Genomic DNA, 13,993 nt, shown 5'->3' with positions numbered 1-13,993 from the left:
TTATTCAATCAAAAATAAGTTGCTTTCATCAAAAAAAAAAATATTTTCAAAAGAAAAATCACTTCAATCAAAAATTTAAAAAATTCAATCATAGAAAAAAGTTTATGAATGCGAAAAAATATTTGAGACTCAGAAATTTACATTTGAACACTTAATTTTCATTGAAACTGTTTTCTTTGATTGAAGCCCAAATCCTATCATAGCCAAAGATGCCCCAAAAGCAAAACTGCATTACTTCGATCAAAAAAGTTGTTTCAATAAAAAAAAAAAAAACAACAACAACTTGACTTTAATTTAAAAAAAAAAGAAAAAGTTTTCAAATGCATTTTTTTGACTTTCAAATTTATTTTTGCATTCAAACACATTTTTTTAATTGAAGTGATTTTTTTTGTTGAAAATATTTATTTTGATTGAAGCGACTTTTTTTTATTGAAGCAACTTTTTTTTTTAATTGAATAATAAAGACACAAATCTACCTCCATATGAATCAGGATTGAAGAAAATCTACCTACTGCATCACATAAACTGCAATAAAACTGTTCGATCATTATCCTGAAATCAGTTTAGGTTAAATAATTTTGCAATCAATTTGTTGCAGGTATTAAAATTTCTATTAGTAAAGCTAACCACTTTATAAAAAATATAAAAAGATATATTTAGACAAACTGTTCATTCTGTAAGATCCACTAGAAACAATTCAACACCTCTTTTGGACCTGCTCTTTCTCCTATATATAGATTTCTCTTTTTAAATTCAAACTTACATGTTTACAAACATCTGCTTCATAAAACAATTGACAATTACTGACATATACAAATGTAGGCACTTCTAGGTACATCATCAATACAAAATAAAAGACAGTAATCAAAATAATAATATACACAGTATAACATGTAAATTTGTTATGGGATTTTTTTTCAACCAGAAGGGGAAAAAACATTCAGTTTACTAGTTTTTTAAATTGCTAATAACTTTTATTGATTTCGGTGTATAATCCAATTTGGATTGAAAAAGTGCAAGAATAGCGGTTTTAATGAACATTTATGTGTGAATTTAAAAAAACAAACATTTGATTGAAGGGTATGGCGTTATATTTGTGCCACTATTCTGAGCGAGCAATGATAAATTTTGAGCACAGAAAATAATATTTAGAAAAGAATCTACTCTGGGCTCCATAATTGTGGTTTTATCCTCTTAATTCTTCCATCCCGCTCTCGCTCAATCACTCGAACCCTGCACTCGGCGGTTTGTTTTCTCTGCGCGCTCAGTTTGGCACACACATTTGAAAGTGCAATAGTAAAGAAATGTGGAAATTTTAAAGTCAGGACCACAAACCCAAACTTTTTGGGAAACAAAAGTGTTTTTATATTTAAATGTGTCGAAACTAACTACGAAATACCACTTTGAAACTGGGAACAAAATATGTGTACAATAGTGTAATCAGCCTTTCTTTTGTGAATGCAGAAATGGCTGAATATTTACAGCTAAAATGCCCAAAGTAGAGGGTTTTAATAATGGTTAACAATGTCTCTAAATGATGAATTGATTCTCAAACTTGTGTCAGGGTGTCGAGACTGAGCCGGCGAGAACAAAGAATGGACCCAAATACACAGAAATAGAAGGCAAGGCAGACAGGGATCAGTGCAAAAATGTTTAATTTAGGAGACCCAAAATAAGGTACAAGCAATAGGCAGGATCCAAACAGACGAAGGTAAACCAAAAAATCAGACTACCAAACTAACTTACCCTTAACAAGGCAAGACGGGGCACAAGAACACTTAAGGCACGGATGTTGAAATTGACAATGACGCAACAAGAAATTGCTAAACATGGCGAGCTTAGGTACACAGATATGGGAGACAATGAGGAACAGGTGGGTGCCACCAGAGGCAGCGGATTGATCGACACTCAATGACAGGTAAAATAAATGGGCAATCATAAAGACAAGAAACACTAGTGTACAAACTTGACAGAACCTAACTCAAACCATGACGATTTGTTGTTGATTTGATAACCAATTAGCTGCCAAGTAGATGATAAATTGTGGAGTCTGATTAGGAACATTAACATCACAGTAATATCTATAGTTTAAAAATAATAATTAAAAAAAAAAAAAAAAACGCTCAAAAATTCAACATTTTTTAACAGTGTCGGCAGTGTAATCCAGCAGGTTTATGCAGGTCCCGCCCGACCATTTTTATACCATAAATTCATAAAAACATAAATTCTACTTGCTAAAGTTCTATAAGTTCTGAATGTGAGGAGTGAAGGTGTCTAGGACAGTGGACGGATGGAAGTTGGATGAAGAGCGTGTCCGTGAAAAGGACTCCTGAGCCAAAAACTTCATGGATAATTATTGGATTATGTCAGAAGAAGTCCCTGGTTACAGCCAACCTCGATCATTCATTTTTTAGGCGTTATTTCCTTTTTCCATATTAGGGGCAGATACACTGGACGCGTTACTTTCAGACAACATAATTGACTGAATTGAATATTTGAAAGAAATTATTAATTTTGACACGCATCTTGCCATTGTCTAAAAAGCTCAACTGTTTTATATTAAAGTTTTACATTAAGAATTGATTATTTTTAAACTTGTTCAAATTGTTTTAATCTTAAATTAATACATCAATTTAATTTTTATTTCTATAATCGCCCCCATGCCAACTGGTCTTAAAATAATATTATTGATAATAATAAATAAAACTAAAACAAACAAAAATCAAATAAATATTTTTGAATTTTTTTATTAAATCAATTAACACTTAAAACGGAGGAAAATCTAAATGAAAATAATAAATAAACCAAAAAATAAAATGAAACATTACATAAAATATGAGAAATATTCCATCTTAAATGCATTCTGAATAGAAATGGTTTTTGACAAATTATAAATGTGCCAAGTATATAGTATATTAAGACACTGTAAAAGTAAAATGTGCAATATAATTGTAAATATCTATTTTTATTATTTACATGAAGGTCGGTGGAATGAGAGCAGAGGATACAGAGGACAGGGTTAAGGCCGAGTTGTGCTTCTGCTGCAGACCTCCGTCGTCAAGGCAGACCCAATTTATGACCCTCCGCCGTAGACTGACGTGTACTTAATTAGAATCCTGACTGCGTTGACGTGACGCAAATGGACTGTGATTGGTCCGCTCAGACTGTTGTTTCCAGTTCAGCGCGAAATCACCGCCATTTCCAAACATTGTTGTGCTACACACAAAAATGGACCAAGCAGACGAGAGGATCATTAGAGAGGTCCGCAAGTAAGACAACCATGAATGTCTCGTCGAGACATTACAATTGCCACGTTTACACGCTCAAATGTCTCGTCGAGACATTACAATTGCCACGTTTACATGGAGCCAAATATTCCAATTACAATCGGAATATTTGTTCAAACCGAATAAATGTGTTCCATATAAACACCTCATTCGGAATGAACAGGCCCAAACCGAATGGAATTTCATTCCGATTCACAGGGGTGGAATATTCCTTTTCCCAAACCGATTAGAAGTAAATTTATATCATGTAAACAGGGAAGCGGAATGGTGTCTGGTTGCGTTCTTTCTGCACATGCTCCGTACTGACGTGGTGACGTCACTTTGTGACGTAAGTAACGTCACTTGCAACATGGCTTCCATGGCACAGCGCACCTAATTGGAGTCCGGCGGAAAGATTGTATTTAATTCAAACTTTAAAAGAATTGAATATAATCGCTCGCTTAGACGGGCGTAAAACGAGGAACAGTGAACTATTTAAAAAAGTTCACGAGAGGTTACATGAAGCCGGAATAGACCGGATCGTTGACCAGATTATAAACCGGTGGATAACCGGCTACTACAAGGCAAAAGAGCAAAACAGCAGAAGCGGATACGACCCCACAAACACAACAAGTGGGTTGAAGTTAAAACAGCAGCACTCCGACGATCAATCTCCATGTTTTGCAACGTGACGCTTTGTTTTGATTAATCTGCGCATGTCAGACGGCAGTTGTCAAACGTCCTTTCGGAATAAAGGCAGTCACATGTAAACGCTGGATCGGAATAGATGAAGTGACATGTAAACAGCTGATCTGAAATTTCCATTCGGAATGATTTGAATCGGTATGAATAAAAGTCAGCATGTAAACGTGGCTACTGATTGACAAATGCCATTTGGCAAATGGTAAGCAATTCGTGGAAGGAGATTGCTGAAAATACGGGGCTGGAGGTCAGCGATTGCATAAAAAAATGGAGGAACCTCCGAGACAAGTATGTATGTATTTGGAAACGAATAGCCACACGAAGCGGTGACACAGTCGGCCAAAAACTGCCAGCTTTTTATCACTTTATGTCGTAATTTTGTTTGGTGCACTTTATCATTTATTGTGTACATGTGTTTGCTGTGAGTCTGTGACTTATTTACATTTCACATTTCAAGTATATGAAGAATAAAACACAGGTTTGGTGTAAAAAGATTTGTTTTGATGTTAAATTTTCAATAAAAGACAGTTCACACACTTCATACATCATCACTGATTGAGAGTGCCTCAGGGCTTTTATGATAACGTGTTTACCATCAAACCTTCCAACGCAGTTTGGGAAGTTCCATAGCAGCCAGATCTGCTATGGCTTCCCACTGGCTGGTTGTGGGACACTGCAAAGAAATCGGACAAAACGCTGGACAACGCAGCTTGCTGGCTTCCACCGATGCTAGAATTTGTAATGTGACTGCCAGTGTCTGTGCAACATCAACAGTCAGACAGACCACCTCCGCAATAGTCTTCTGCGTCGTCTGTGCCTCAACATTTATATGATCAACATTTGTTGTTCAATGTTGATGAACTGACGATCCACATTCAAGAGTCCCATCTCCATTGGCATTGTTGTGTAATCAGGAAAACTACAGGAAGTCGACAATAGTCCCTCAAAATCATACAAACACAACGCCACACCCCTCTAGTGGCTTGGTGGTGAATTACAGAGAAACGCGTTCCTTTGCCGCAGAACTATCGAATGCTCACTGACGCCGTAGTCGCTACGCCATCACCGCAACGCAGAAGCAAAACTCAGGCTTTAGATGGAGACAACCGATTCGCTCTGGCGATCCCTGACGGGAAAAGCCGAAAGGAAAAGAATAAAATTCAATTAACGTTTTTTAATTTAAAAAAGGGTATGTAATTTATTCTACCACTATCTTTTAAACCTCTGTAATTTTCAAATAATGAGCCGCTACTTTGAACTCTTTACCTTATTATTACTCCTATCGTTTCTCCATAAGTATTAATAAAATTTCAGTGAATGTGTGCAGCACTTTCTATGTTTCCTCTAAATAATAATTCAAGGCATTTTTAGGGCTAAATAATTTAAAAAAGAAATTCGAAGTATAAAAACAATGTTATTTATATACAAGCACTTACTAGATTGTAGAACTTGAACACTTATACTCTTTAGTAAGATCAGTAACTCGCACTCTTTTCAGGTTTTCCTACTATTTTTTGCTTTGTTTCAATTCTGAGCATTAATTTCTTTCTCTCACCACTGTCTTGGCTCGCCATTTTCCTGGAGGACACGGTTATTGTTCACGTGTAAGCACAAATGATTTAGATGCACTTCGATACAAAATTAGACAATATGGATGAGGCAAGATGAGGGCAGATGGATGGATTCTGTTGATGCGAACTGCTCATAACCCTCCTAGCGGGACACCAAGACACTTAAACACTCCATGCCAGGGAAAGGCTTTTTTTGGCGCTCGTATGGTGAACATTGCTCGCATAATGAGACTCATTTTCTCTTGTGAAGATGCTCGTATCGTGAAAAACCGTATTGTGAGGTGCTCGTTTCATGAGTGTCCACTCCATACATAGATAACATCAATAAGAAATTTTTTTTAAACTAATGGATACATTTTAAAAATCGCATCAGAGATATTGAATCTTGATAATAAGTAGTCATTTCTATCTATGTAAGAAATACAGTTATTCGGAGAATCCTATCCCACGACCTTTCACAAGCTACGCGAATCCCATTTGAGCTAATTTCCCGTGTTGCGTTCCATTATCTGAAAAGCATTTTCCCGACCTTGTCTTAAAGTCAGCATGATGGAGGCTCCAGCCTGTTAGACAGGGCAGTCAGCACTTGGTTGAATTTCGCATAACGCCGCACCTGGCTCTCCACCGCTCCCCTGCTACCCCAAAGCAGCCGCATCTGGAAGTCCGTGCAGAAGACCTCTGAGATGTCCGCCTGTTCCTGGAAATCTGCAACAAGGAACTTCTTGAAGAATGCTTGTTGGCATGCAACAAGTATATTGGTGTTTAGAACGAATATCTGGGAGAAAATTTTGCCATGTCAGAATGGCTGAGAGGTCTCCAGTAAGGTGCTTGAAAGAGAGGTGAGTCGAGTAGCCAAAATTTTTTATTCAAGTAAGAGTATCGTTACTTCAAAATGATATTACTCAAGTAAAAAAAAAGTAGTCAAGAATTTTACTCAAGTACATGTAAAAAAAAAACTGTGAAAAGAATACTCAAGCAATGAGTAACATTGTGAGTAACTGCTTAAAATGTACGTTTTTTTTGTTTTTAAACAACGGTGTACTATTTTTCAGCCCAACGTCATTAATATGAACTGTCATTATAAGATTGTAACCCATTACATGACCATATGAGGCCACAAATACACACAAGTAATCGAATTCGGGCTAGAAAACCCTACAAAATGAAGCATCACCTGTCCATAAAACTTGAATGCCCTCCAGTGTAAAAAAAATCTTACCATGAAGTTAAAACGATCATATCTCCGATTTTCTGTGGTCTATCGGTGCCAATAAAAACTGGGAGAAAAGTTGAAATCCGAGCTTCGGAGTAATGTTAATGGCAATGCTCTATGTATGATAGTTTATTTTTTACAGCGCTTTAAATAGCCACGTGATTGAACAGGCCAGCGTGTTCAAAGGACTTCTGACTACAAGCTTGTGTGTGGTCATCTAATGATATTGTTACGTCTAATTGGTATTATGGAATCATGTGATTATTGTTGCGACGTTTCATTGGTGAAACTGGTAGAGCCACAATGGGCATCTCTAGCAAAAATAAAGCCAAATCTAATTTTCTATGTAGAAAAAAGGAAAAATATAATGACTCTAGTGTAGCCCAAAGTAACAGAGTAAGAGTACCATTTCCTCTTCATAAATCTGCTCAAGTAAAAATTATGGTTTGGTAAAACTACTGTGAGAAATACATTTTTTCAAAGTTACTCAAGTAAATGTAATGAAGTAAATGCATTGTATTACTGCCTGACTATGCATTTTGTGTATAAACATTAGACATTGAAGGCACATTTGGAAATTTAATCCAACTTTACAATGAGATTGGGACATACAGTGAGGCAAATAAGTATTTAGTCAACCACTAATTGTGCAAGTTCTCCCACTTGAAAATATTAGAGAGGCCTGTAATTGTCAACATGGCTAAACCTCAACCATGAGAGACAGAATGTGGAAAAAAAGAAAAAAAAAGAAAATCACATTGTTTGATTTTTAAAGAATTTATTTGCAAATCATGGTGGAAAATAAGTGTTTGGTCAATACCAAAAGTTCATCTCAATACTTTGTATTATGTACCCTTTGTTGACAATAACCGAGGCCAAACATTTTCTGTAACTCTTCACAAGCTTTTCACACACTGTTGAGAGATCTGGAGACTGGCTAGGCCACTCCAGGACCTTGAAATGCTTCTTACGAAGCCACTCCTTTGTTGCCCTGGCTGTGTGTTTGGGATCATTGTCATGGTGAAAGACCCAGCCTGGTCTCATCTTCAATGCCGTTACTGATGGAAGGAGATTTTCACTCAAAATCTCTCGATACATGGCCCCATTCATTCTTTCCTTACACAGATCAGTCGTCCTGGTCCCTTTGCAGAAACAGCCCCAAAGCACGATGTTTCCACCCCCATGATCCACAGAGGGTATGGTGTTCTTCGGATGCTATTCAGTATTCTTTCTCCTCCAAACACGAGAACCTGTGTTTCTACCAAAAAGTTCTATTTTGGTTTCATCTGACTATAACACATTCTCCCAGTCCTCTTCTGGATCATCCAAATGCTCTCAAGCGAACCGCAGACGGGCCTGGACATGTACTGGCTTCAGCAGGGGGACACGTCTGGCAGTGCAGGATTTGAGTCCCTGGCGGCGCATTGTGTTACTGATAGCCTTTGTCACTGTGGTCCCAGCTCTCTGTAGGTCATTCACTAGGTCCCCCCGTGTGGTTCTGGGATTTTTGCTCACCGTTCTTGATATCATTTTGACGCCACAGGGATGAGATCTTGCATGGAGCCCTGGATCGAGGGAGATTATCAGTGGTCTTGTATGTCTTCTATTTTCTAATAATTGCTCCCACAGTTGATTTCTTTACACCAGACATGTCCAAAGTGCGGCCCGGGGGCCAAATGTGGCCCATGGTCAAATTTCATCCAGCCCCCAGCCTCTGTCATAAGATTAATAACGTCTGGCCCGCACACAGACTTAATAAATTGGTCAGCAGTACTGCTACCAGCATATGAAGTAGCTCACACATTAAATGCTGCTCCTCATTTACCCACTAAAAGGAAGCAGCACTCTAAGCAACGTTACCCCGTGTGACGCTTGACTTCCAATTTTCTAAAATGGCAACAATCAACAACAAAAAAAGTTGACTGCGACGACCGACGCTTCAAGGATAGGTGGAAATTGGACTATTTCTTCACTAATATACACAACAACTGTGTCTGCCTCATTTGCAAAGAGACAGTCGCTGTTTTTAAAGAGTTCAATGTGAGGCGATATTACCAAACAAGACACGCTCACATGTACGACAAGATTACAGGGAAGATACGCAGCGAGAAACTGAAGCAACTTGAAGCTAGTTTAAATTTCACAGCAGCAATATCCTGAGAGTCGAACGCCACAAAGGCTAGTTGTGAGATTCTTGAAATTATTAAATAAAAAAAATAATAATAATAAAGCAAATGTGACACACAGAATGGCTTGCTAAAATTTGCTTAAATATATTGTTCTACAAAAAGGACGTCAGCCAAGGTCGGCCCCCCCACATTCTTACCACACCAAATCTGGCCCCCTTTGCAAAAAGTTTGGACACCCCTGCTTTACACCAAGCGTTTTACCTATTGCAGATTCAGTCTTCCCAGCCTGGTGCAGGTCAACTATTTTGTCTCTGGTGTCCTTCGACAGCTCTTTGGTCTTGGCCATAGTGGAGTTTGGAGTGTGACTGACTGAGGTTGTGGACGGGTGTCTTTTATACAAATAATGTTGACAATTACAGGCCTCTCTAATCTTTTCAAGTAGGATAACTTGCACAATTGGTGGTTGACCAAATACTTATTTGCCCCACTGTATACTATATGTCCCATTATATTCTAAAAACATGTAAATGTCAATAATATGTATGATACGCACACTTAATTCATTGACCGTCATTGACGGTAAGACTGCGATGGCTGTAAGCGATCATACTGTATGCTAAATCTGATCGTTCACCGACAATGCTCCCTGTTCAACAAGCTGTATTTGTTACGATATATTTGAATGATCTTGTCATACCTTGGAGTTTGCTGCGGGCATTGGCAGCGTAGACCGCCCCGAGCTGGGCGGTGTTCCTGGCAGCCTCCAGTTGAAACATGAGCACGTCTAAGTCCACGTCCAGGCTGGCCTCAGGAGCATCCAAAGTCTTGGCGCCCTGGAACCCCTCAACCACAGCTGCACTCTTCTCCAGAAGCCACAACAGTGGCAGGACATGAGGGAAGGTGGTCCCTGATGTGGGCCAGCTTTCTGCATCACACACATAATATAGACTACTGTCAACAAACAGTGTTTCATTAGATTTTTATTTCCTAAAGCAGTGGCCCGCCTCTGCTTCTTATATTATATTATTGTTTTTATTTTATTTACTTTTGTTCCGTGAAGATTCCAGAAAGGGTTATTTGATTGTGGCTTTCTGAAAAACAATAATTTTTTACATTTAGGCACTCCTGCAATCGTCACACTTTTTCTGTTACAAACTGACCCCGGCCCCTCATCAGAGGAGGGAAAAGTTATGTGGCCCTCACAGGAAAAAGGTTGGGGACCCCTGACCTAAAATATCCTTTTGATGGCCAAATGGTGTGATTTATTGGGGAAATTTCATTTTCTATGGCCTATTATAGTCTTCTTGCAAACACTTTAATGCAAAACAAAATATAAGGCAGACTATTTTTTGTTATCAAATCCCTTTTTTGGATATAAATCATAAAATTTTCATGACGAAGGTTGTCTTTTTGTTCAAAAATAGAGAGTCGTGTACTGTGCTAATTAGTTCTTCAGTTACTGCTCCAGTTGTTTCATTAATTGCTAGTTATGCTATTTGGTTTGTTGTTATGTGATCATTGTAGTTTTGTTTTGAAACCGTGAGTTTAAATGACTTTTGTTCTATTGATGTGCTATTACTTGTCAATGCTCGTGAAGCTTATTCTTGTGGTTTATAAGCAAAAATTGTTCCTCCATGTATCATGAGCACCATAAATGGTCGGTGGCTACTTCTGGCTATTTGCTGGGTTAGCAGATCCATTTGACTCAAATATTTTCAGGCCATAAAGCTCAAATCATATGACAGTGCATTCTAGTGATATTTCAAAATCCATATCTTCAAACTCAATATTTGGTCCAAATCTAGTGCACGCGTAGAATTACTTGCACTCCACATGATAACGCCCTCGCAGGGGGCAGGTCTTCACCCCCAACCACTTTGGCGCCCCGTGCAAACGCCCAACCCGCCAGTACCAGGAACCGCCAATGGTGTTTTACCTTGGCCCTCATTCAGGTTCTTCATAAAGGGCCTAAGAGTTTTCTCATAGAGAACAGCGCCCTCTGTATGCCGCTGCCGTAACGCCGTCCATGTCTGTCCCAGACGAGCCACCTAACCGGTAAATAAATAACAAATGTATTGAGTTAAAATGTAATGATTGAAAAGACAAACCTTTCTTACTGACAGTCTCTGGTGATCTAGTGCAGTTATTGGGAAGAAGTCCCTTACTTTCCAAAGTCGTGATTATTACACAGATAAGCGACACAGGACTTTGACTGTGTAAAAGGAACTTTACTGAATGCAGTTGACCTGTGGCAGCTCAAGCGCTCTCATGACGGCAGAGAATCCAAACATGTTGCCCATGTTGTTCTTGAGCTCAGCGGCTATGCTGATCATTCTATGCAGCACGCAGGCTCGCTCTTCAGTGGTGCCGGTGCATCCCAAAACATTGACAGCCAACATGGTCGCCATAGTGTGCAGCCTACGTGAGATATAGTATTTATCTTAACAGCAGGGGGGGTAGAGTAACCAAACATTTCACTCCATTAAAAGTAGCGTTTCTCAGTGGCACGGAAAGTAGGGTGCTGAGGGTGCTGCAGCACCCCATGGTGTTGGTGGATTTTTGGAGGGGGTAAAAACAAATTAATGAAACCTATTGAAACAATAGCGTATTTAACTTTGGAGATTAAATATATATGCTGAAAACGTCTTTTTTTATTTTTTATTTTTTTATAACATGGTCACCACCTGACACCTTGCATGCTACTGGGTCTTGTTGGATTAGGCCCTATTTGTGAAAAGGTGGCTTTAATCCGAGACTTACTGGACCTCTTAGTTTTCAAATGTGTTTGAGTGCCATTGCACCATCTAGCTGCGGGGAATTGCATTATAGTACACGGGCGCTTTTACCTCCAATACAAAAACTCCAACACTCACTGTAGGTGAAATAGAATTCTGTCTTTGTAGTAGCCTAGTAGTAGTACGCAAACTATCCAGCATCCGTGTGTACTGCTACTGTGCACGCCTTGGAGAAAACGCGCGAGCATTACAAATTTGGCCCGGAACAGCTGTTTTGGGATAGGAAAAACTTCCTTAGCACCTCCTGCTGTGAGTGACTCTGGTGTCCTTCGACAGCTCTTTGGTCTTTGCCATAGTGGAGTGGCGTGTGACTGACTGAGGTTGTGGGCAGGTGTCTTTTATACCGATAATAAGTTAAAACAGGTGCAATTAATACAGGTAATGAGTGGAGCCTCGTTAGACCTCGTTAGACCTTGTTAGAAGAAGTTAGACCTCTTGACAGCCAGAAATCTTGGTTGTTTGTAGGTGACCAAATACTTATTTTCCACTCTAATTTGGAAATAAATTCTTTAAAAATCAAACAATGTGATTTTCTTTTTGTTTTTTTGCACATTCTGTCTCTCATGGTTGAGGTTTACCCATGTTGACAATTACAGGCCTCTCTAATCTTTTCAAGTAAGAGAACTTGCACAATTGGTGGTTGACTAAATACTTATTTGCCCCACTTTACATGTCCACATTAAGCCAAAGAAATACACAGAAATCCTCAAAATCTTCAAAACACTAGAAAAATGAAGCATCACATCTCCAAAGAGCATGAGTGACCAATAGTGGAGAAAAATATTTCCTACCGTAAAACAAACAATCATATCTTGGTTTTTCCGTGGTCTGCCAGTGCCAAATAAAAACTGGGAGGAAAGTTGAAATGAAGTTGAAACTATTGTTGACTTTATGTCAAATATTTTCATTTTTATGGTGGTTTAAAGACACCACGTAATAGTGGCCGATGTAATCATAGATCTTCCGACTGCAAGCTTGTGTGTGGACATATGACAATTGTTACGTCTGATTGGTATAATAGAGTCATGTGGTTGTTGTTATTGCGACATCTTATTGGCAAGACTGGTTGAGGCGCTGTCGGCATCTCTGGCAAAAATTAATCAAATCTAAAATGTAGAATAGAGAGGACAAATGTAACAACTCTAGTGTAGCCCAAAGTAGTGGAGCAAGAGTTGTGTTTCTTCTTCACAAATCTCCTCAAGTCAAAGTAAAAAGTATGGCATGGTAAAAATACTATGGTAAATACATTTTTCTTAAAAGTTCAACAGTTACTCGAGTAAATGTAACGTGTACCAACATTGACTCTAGGACTATGTTTTTCATTTAAGGACTTCAGGAAATGGCCAAAGTGACCTGGTAATGGTCGGTTAGACTTCTGTGCCTTTTTGAGTATGATGTTTTGTGGCTTTTCGGGTGGATTTGGTAAAACGACCTTCATGCTTCTAATTGAAACTGTCTTTGAGGAAATGTATGCTTCAAGCCAAAATAGCCCAATTCTGATTTTGTAGAGCTACTCATTATCGACCCACCTGCCAAATTACATGTCGTAATAAGTACATCTGGCTTCTCTACCAAGCCACAATCATTGGTGAGCTTTCGAAAGCCTTAAGAATAGGGGCGGGAACCTCTGGGTTGTTCACGATATAATGTGTCTTGCGATACAAGGCTCCCACTAACGCTTATCTCACGATATGGCGATACAACTATGTATTATTAATACGTTAAATCCCTGTACTATATTCTACAATACAACTAATAAACAGAGAACAAGCTCTTTTCATCCTTTTGCTGTAAGTTTCAATGAGGTCATCACTTGTAGATGTCCAATCAGTTTGAAGTGCGAAGATGTCAGCGAATGAACATTCATTCATTTGCTGGCATCCCTGGACGCCTATGGACGTCAGTGGCAGCCAATGAGTTCATTTCAGGGCATTTTTGGTTATTTCCTGGTTATTTTCGGTCACTTTCTTTTGATTTTGGGGAATTTCTAGGTCACTTCTTGTTGATTTTGAGGCATTTACAAGTGTTTAGTGTTGATTTTGGATTACTGAACTGGAAGTGACGCAGGAATGTCCCAAAATGAAAAGAAAGGGAGTCAAAATCAACAGGAAGTGACTTGTAAATGCCCTAAAATAAACAGGAAGTGACCTATATATATCCCCAAAACCGGGAAGATTAGTTGCAAATGCCCTGGTTTCAGTGCCATTGATAGCGCTAGATGTCCAATCCATTTTGACTGAGAGGGGTGAATTAATATATTGATTTTTGGCAGGAGCATATCGATAACCTTTTGGGATACGTACGTAGTATCGCAGTT

The 13,993-nt window shown here is 38.7% G+C and overlaps 2 protein-coding genes across 6 annotated transcripts in view; one reads left to right on the top strand and one right to left on the bottom strand.

The window, feature by feature from the left end:
• Positions 1-13,993, top strand: part of LOC130913076 (UDP-glucuronosyltransferase 2A2-like) — a 33,853-nt gene that overhangs the window by 6,712 nt on the left and 13,148 nt on the right. The gene's annotated exons all lie outside the window — the stretch shown is intronic.
• sh2d3cb (SH2 domain containing 3Cb) overlaps positions 1,646-13,993 on the bottom strand; it is a 49,896-nt gene continuing 37,548 nt past the window's right edge. For 2 of the 5 annotated variants that reach the window (XM_057831376.1, XM_057831378.1), the window contains exons 9-12: positions 11,128-11,299; positions 10,818-10,929; positions 9,579-9,806; positions 1,646-6,244 (exon numbers count right to left, since the gene is read on the bottom strand). In XM_057831376.1, the coding sequence (XP_057687359.1) occupies positions 6,081-6,244; positions 9,579-9,806; positions 10,818-10,929; positions 11,128-11,299 (676 nt within the window). In that variant the 3' untranslated portion in view covers positions 1,646-6,080. The other 3 variants (XM_057831377.1, XM_057831380.1, XM_057831381.1) reach the window with 3 other exon arrangements.

The sequence above is a fragment of the Corythoichthys intestinalis genome, chromosome 3 (assembly GCF_030265065.1).
Source record: "Corythoichthys intestinalis isolate RoL2023-P3 chromosome 3, ASM3026506v1, whole genome shotgun sequence".
NCBI lineage: Eukaryota > Metazoa > Chordata > Actinopteri > Syngnathiformes > Syngnathidae > Corythoichthys > Corythoichthys intestinalis.
This window is presented reverse-complemented; position numbering and strand designations above follow the sequence as displayed.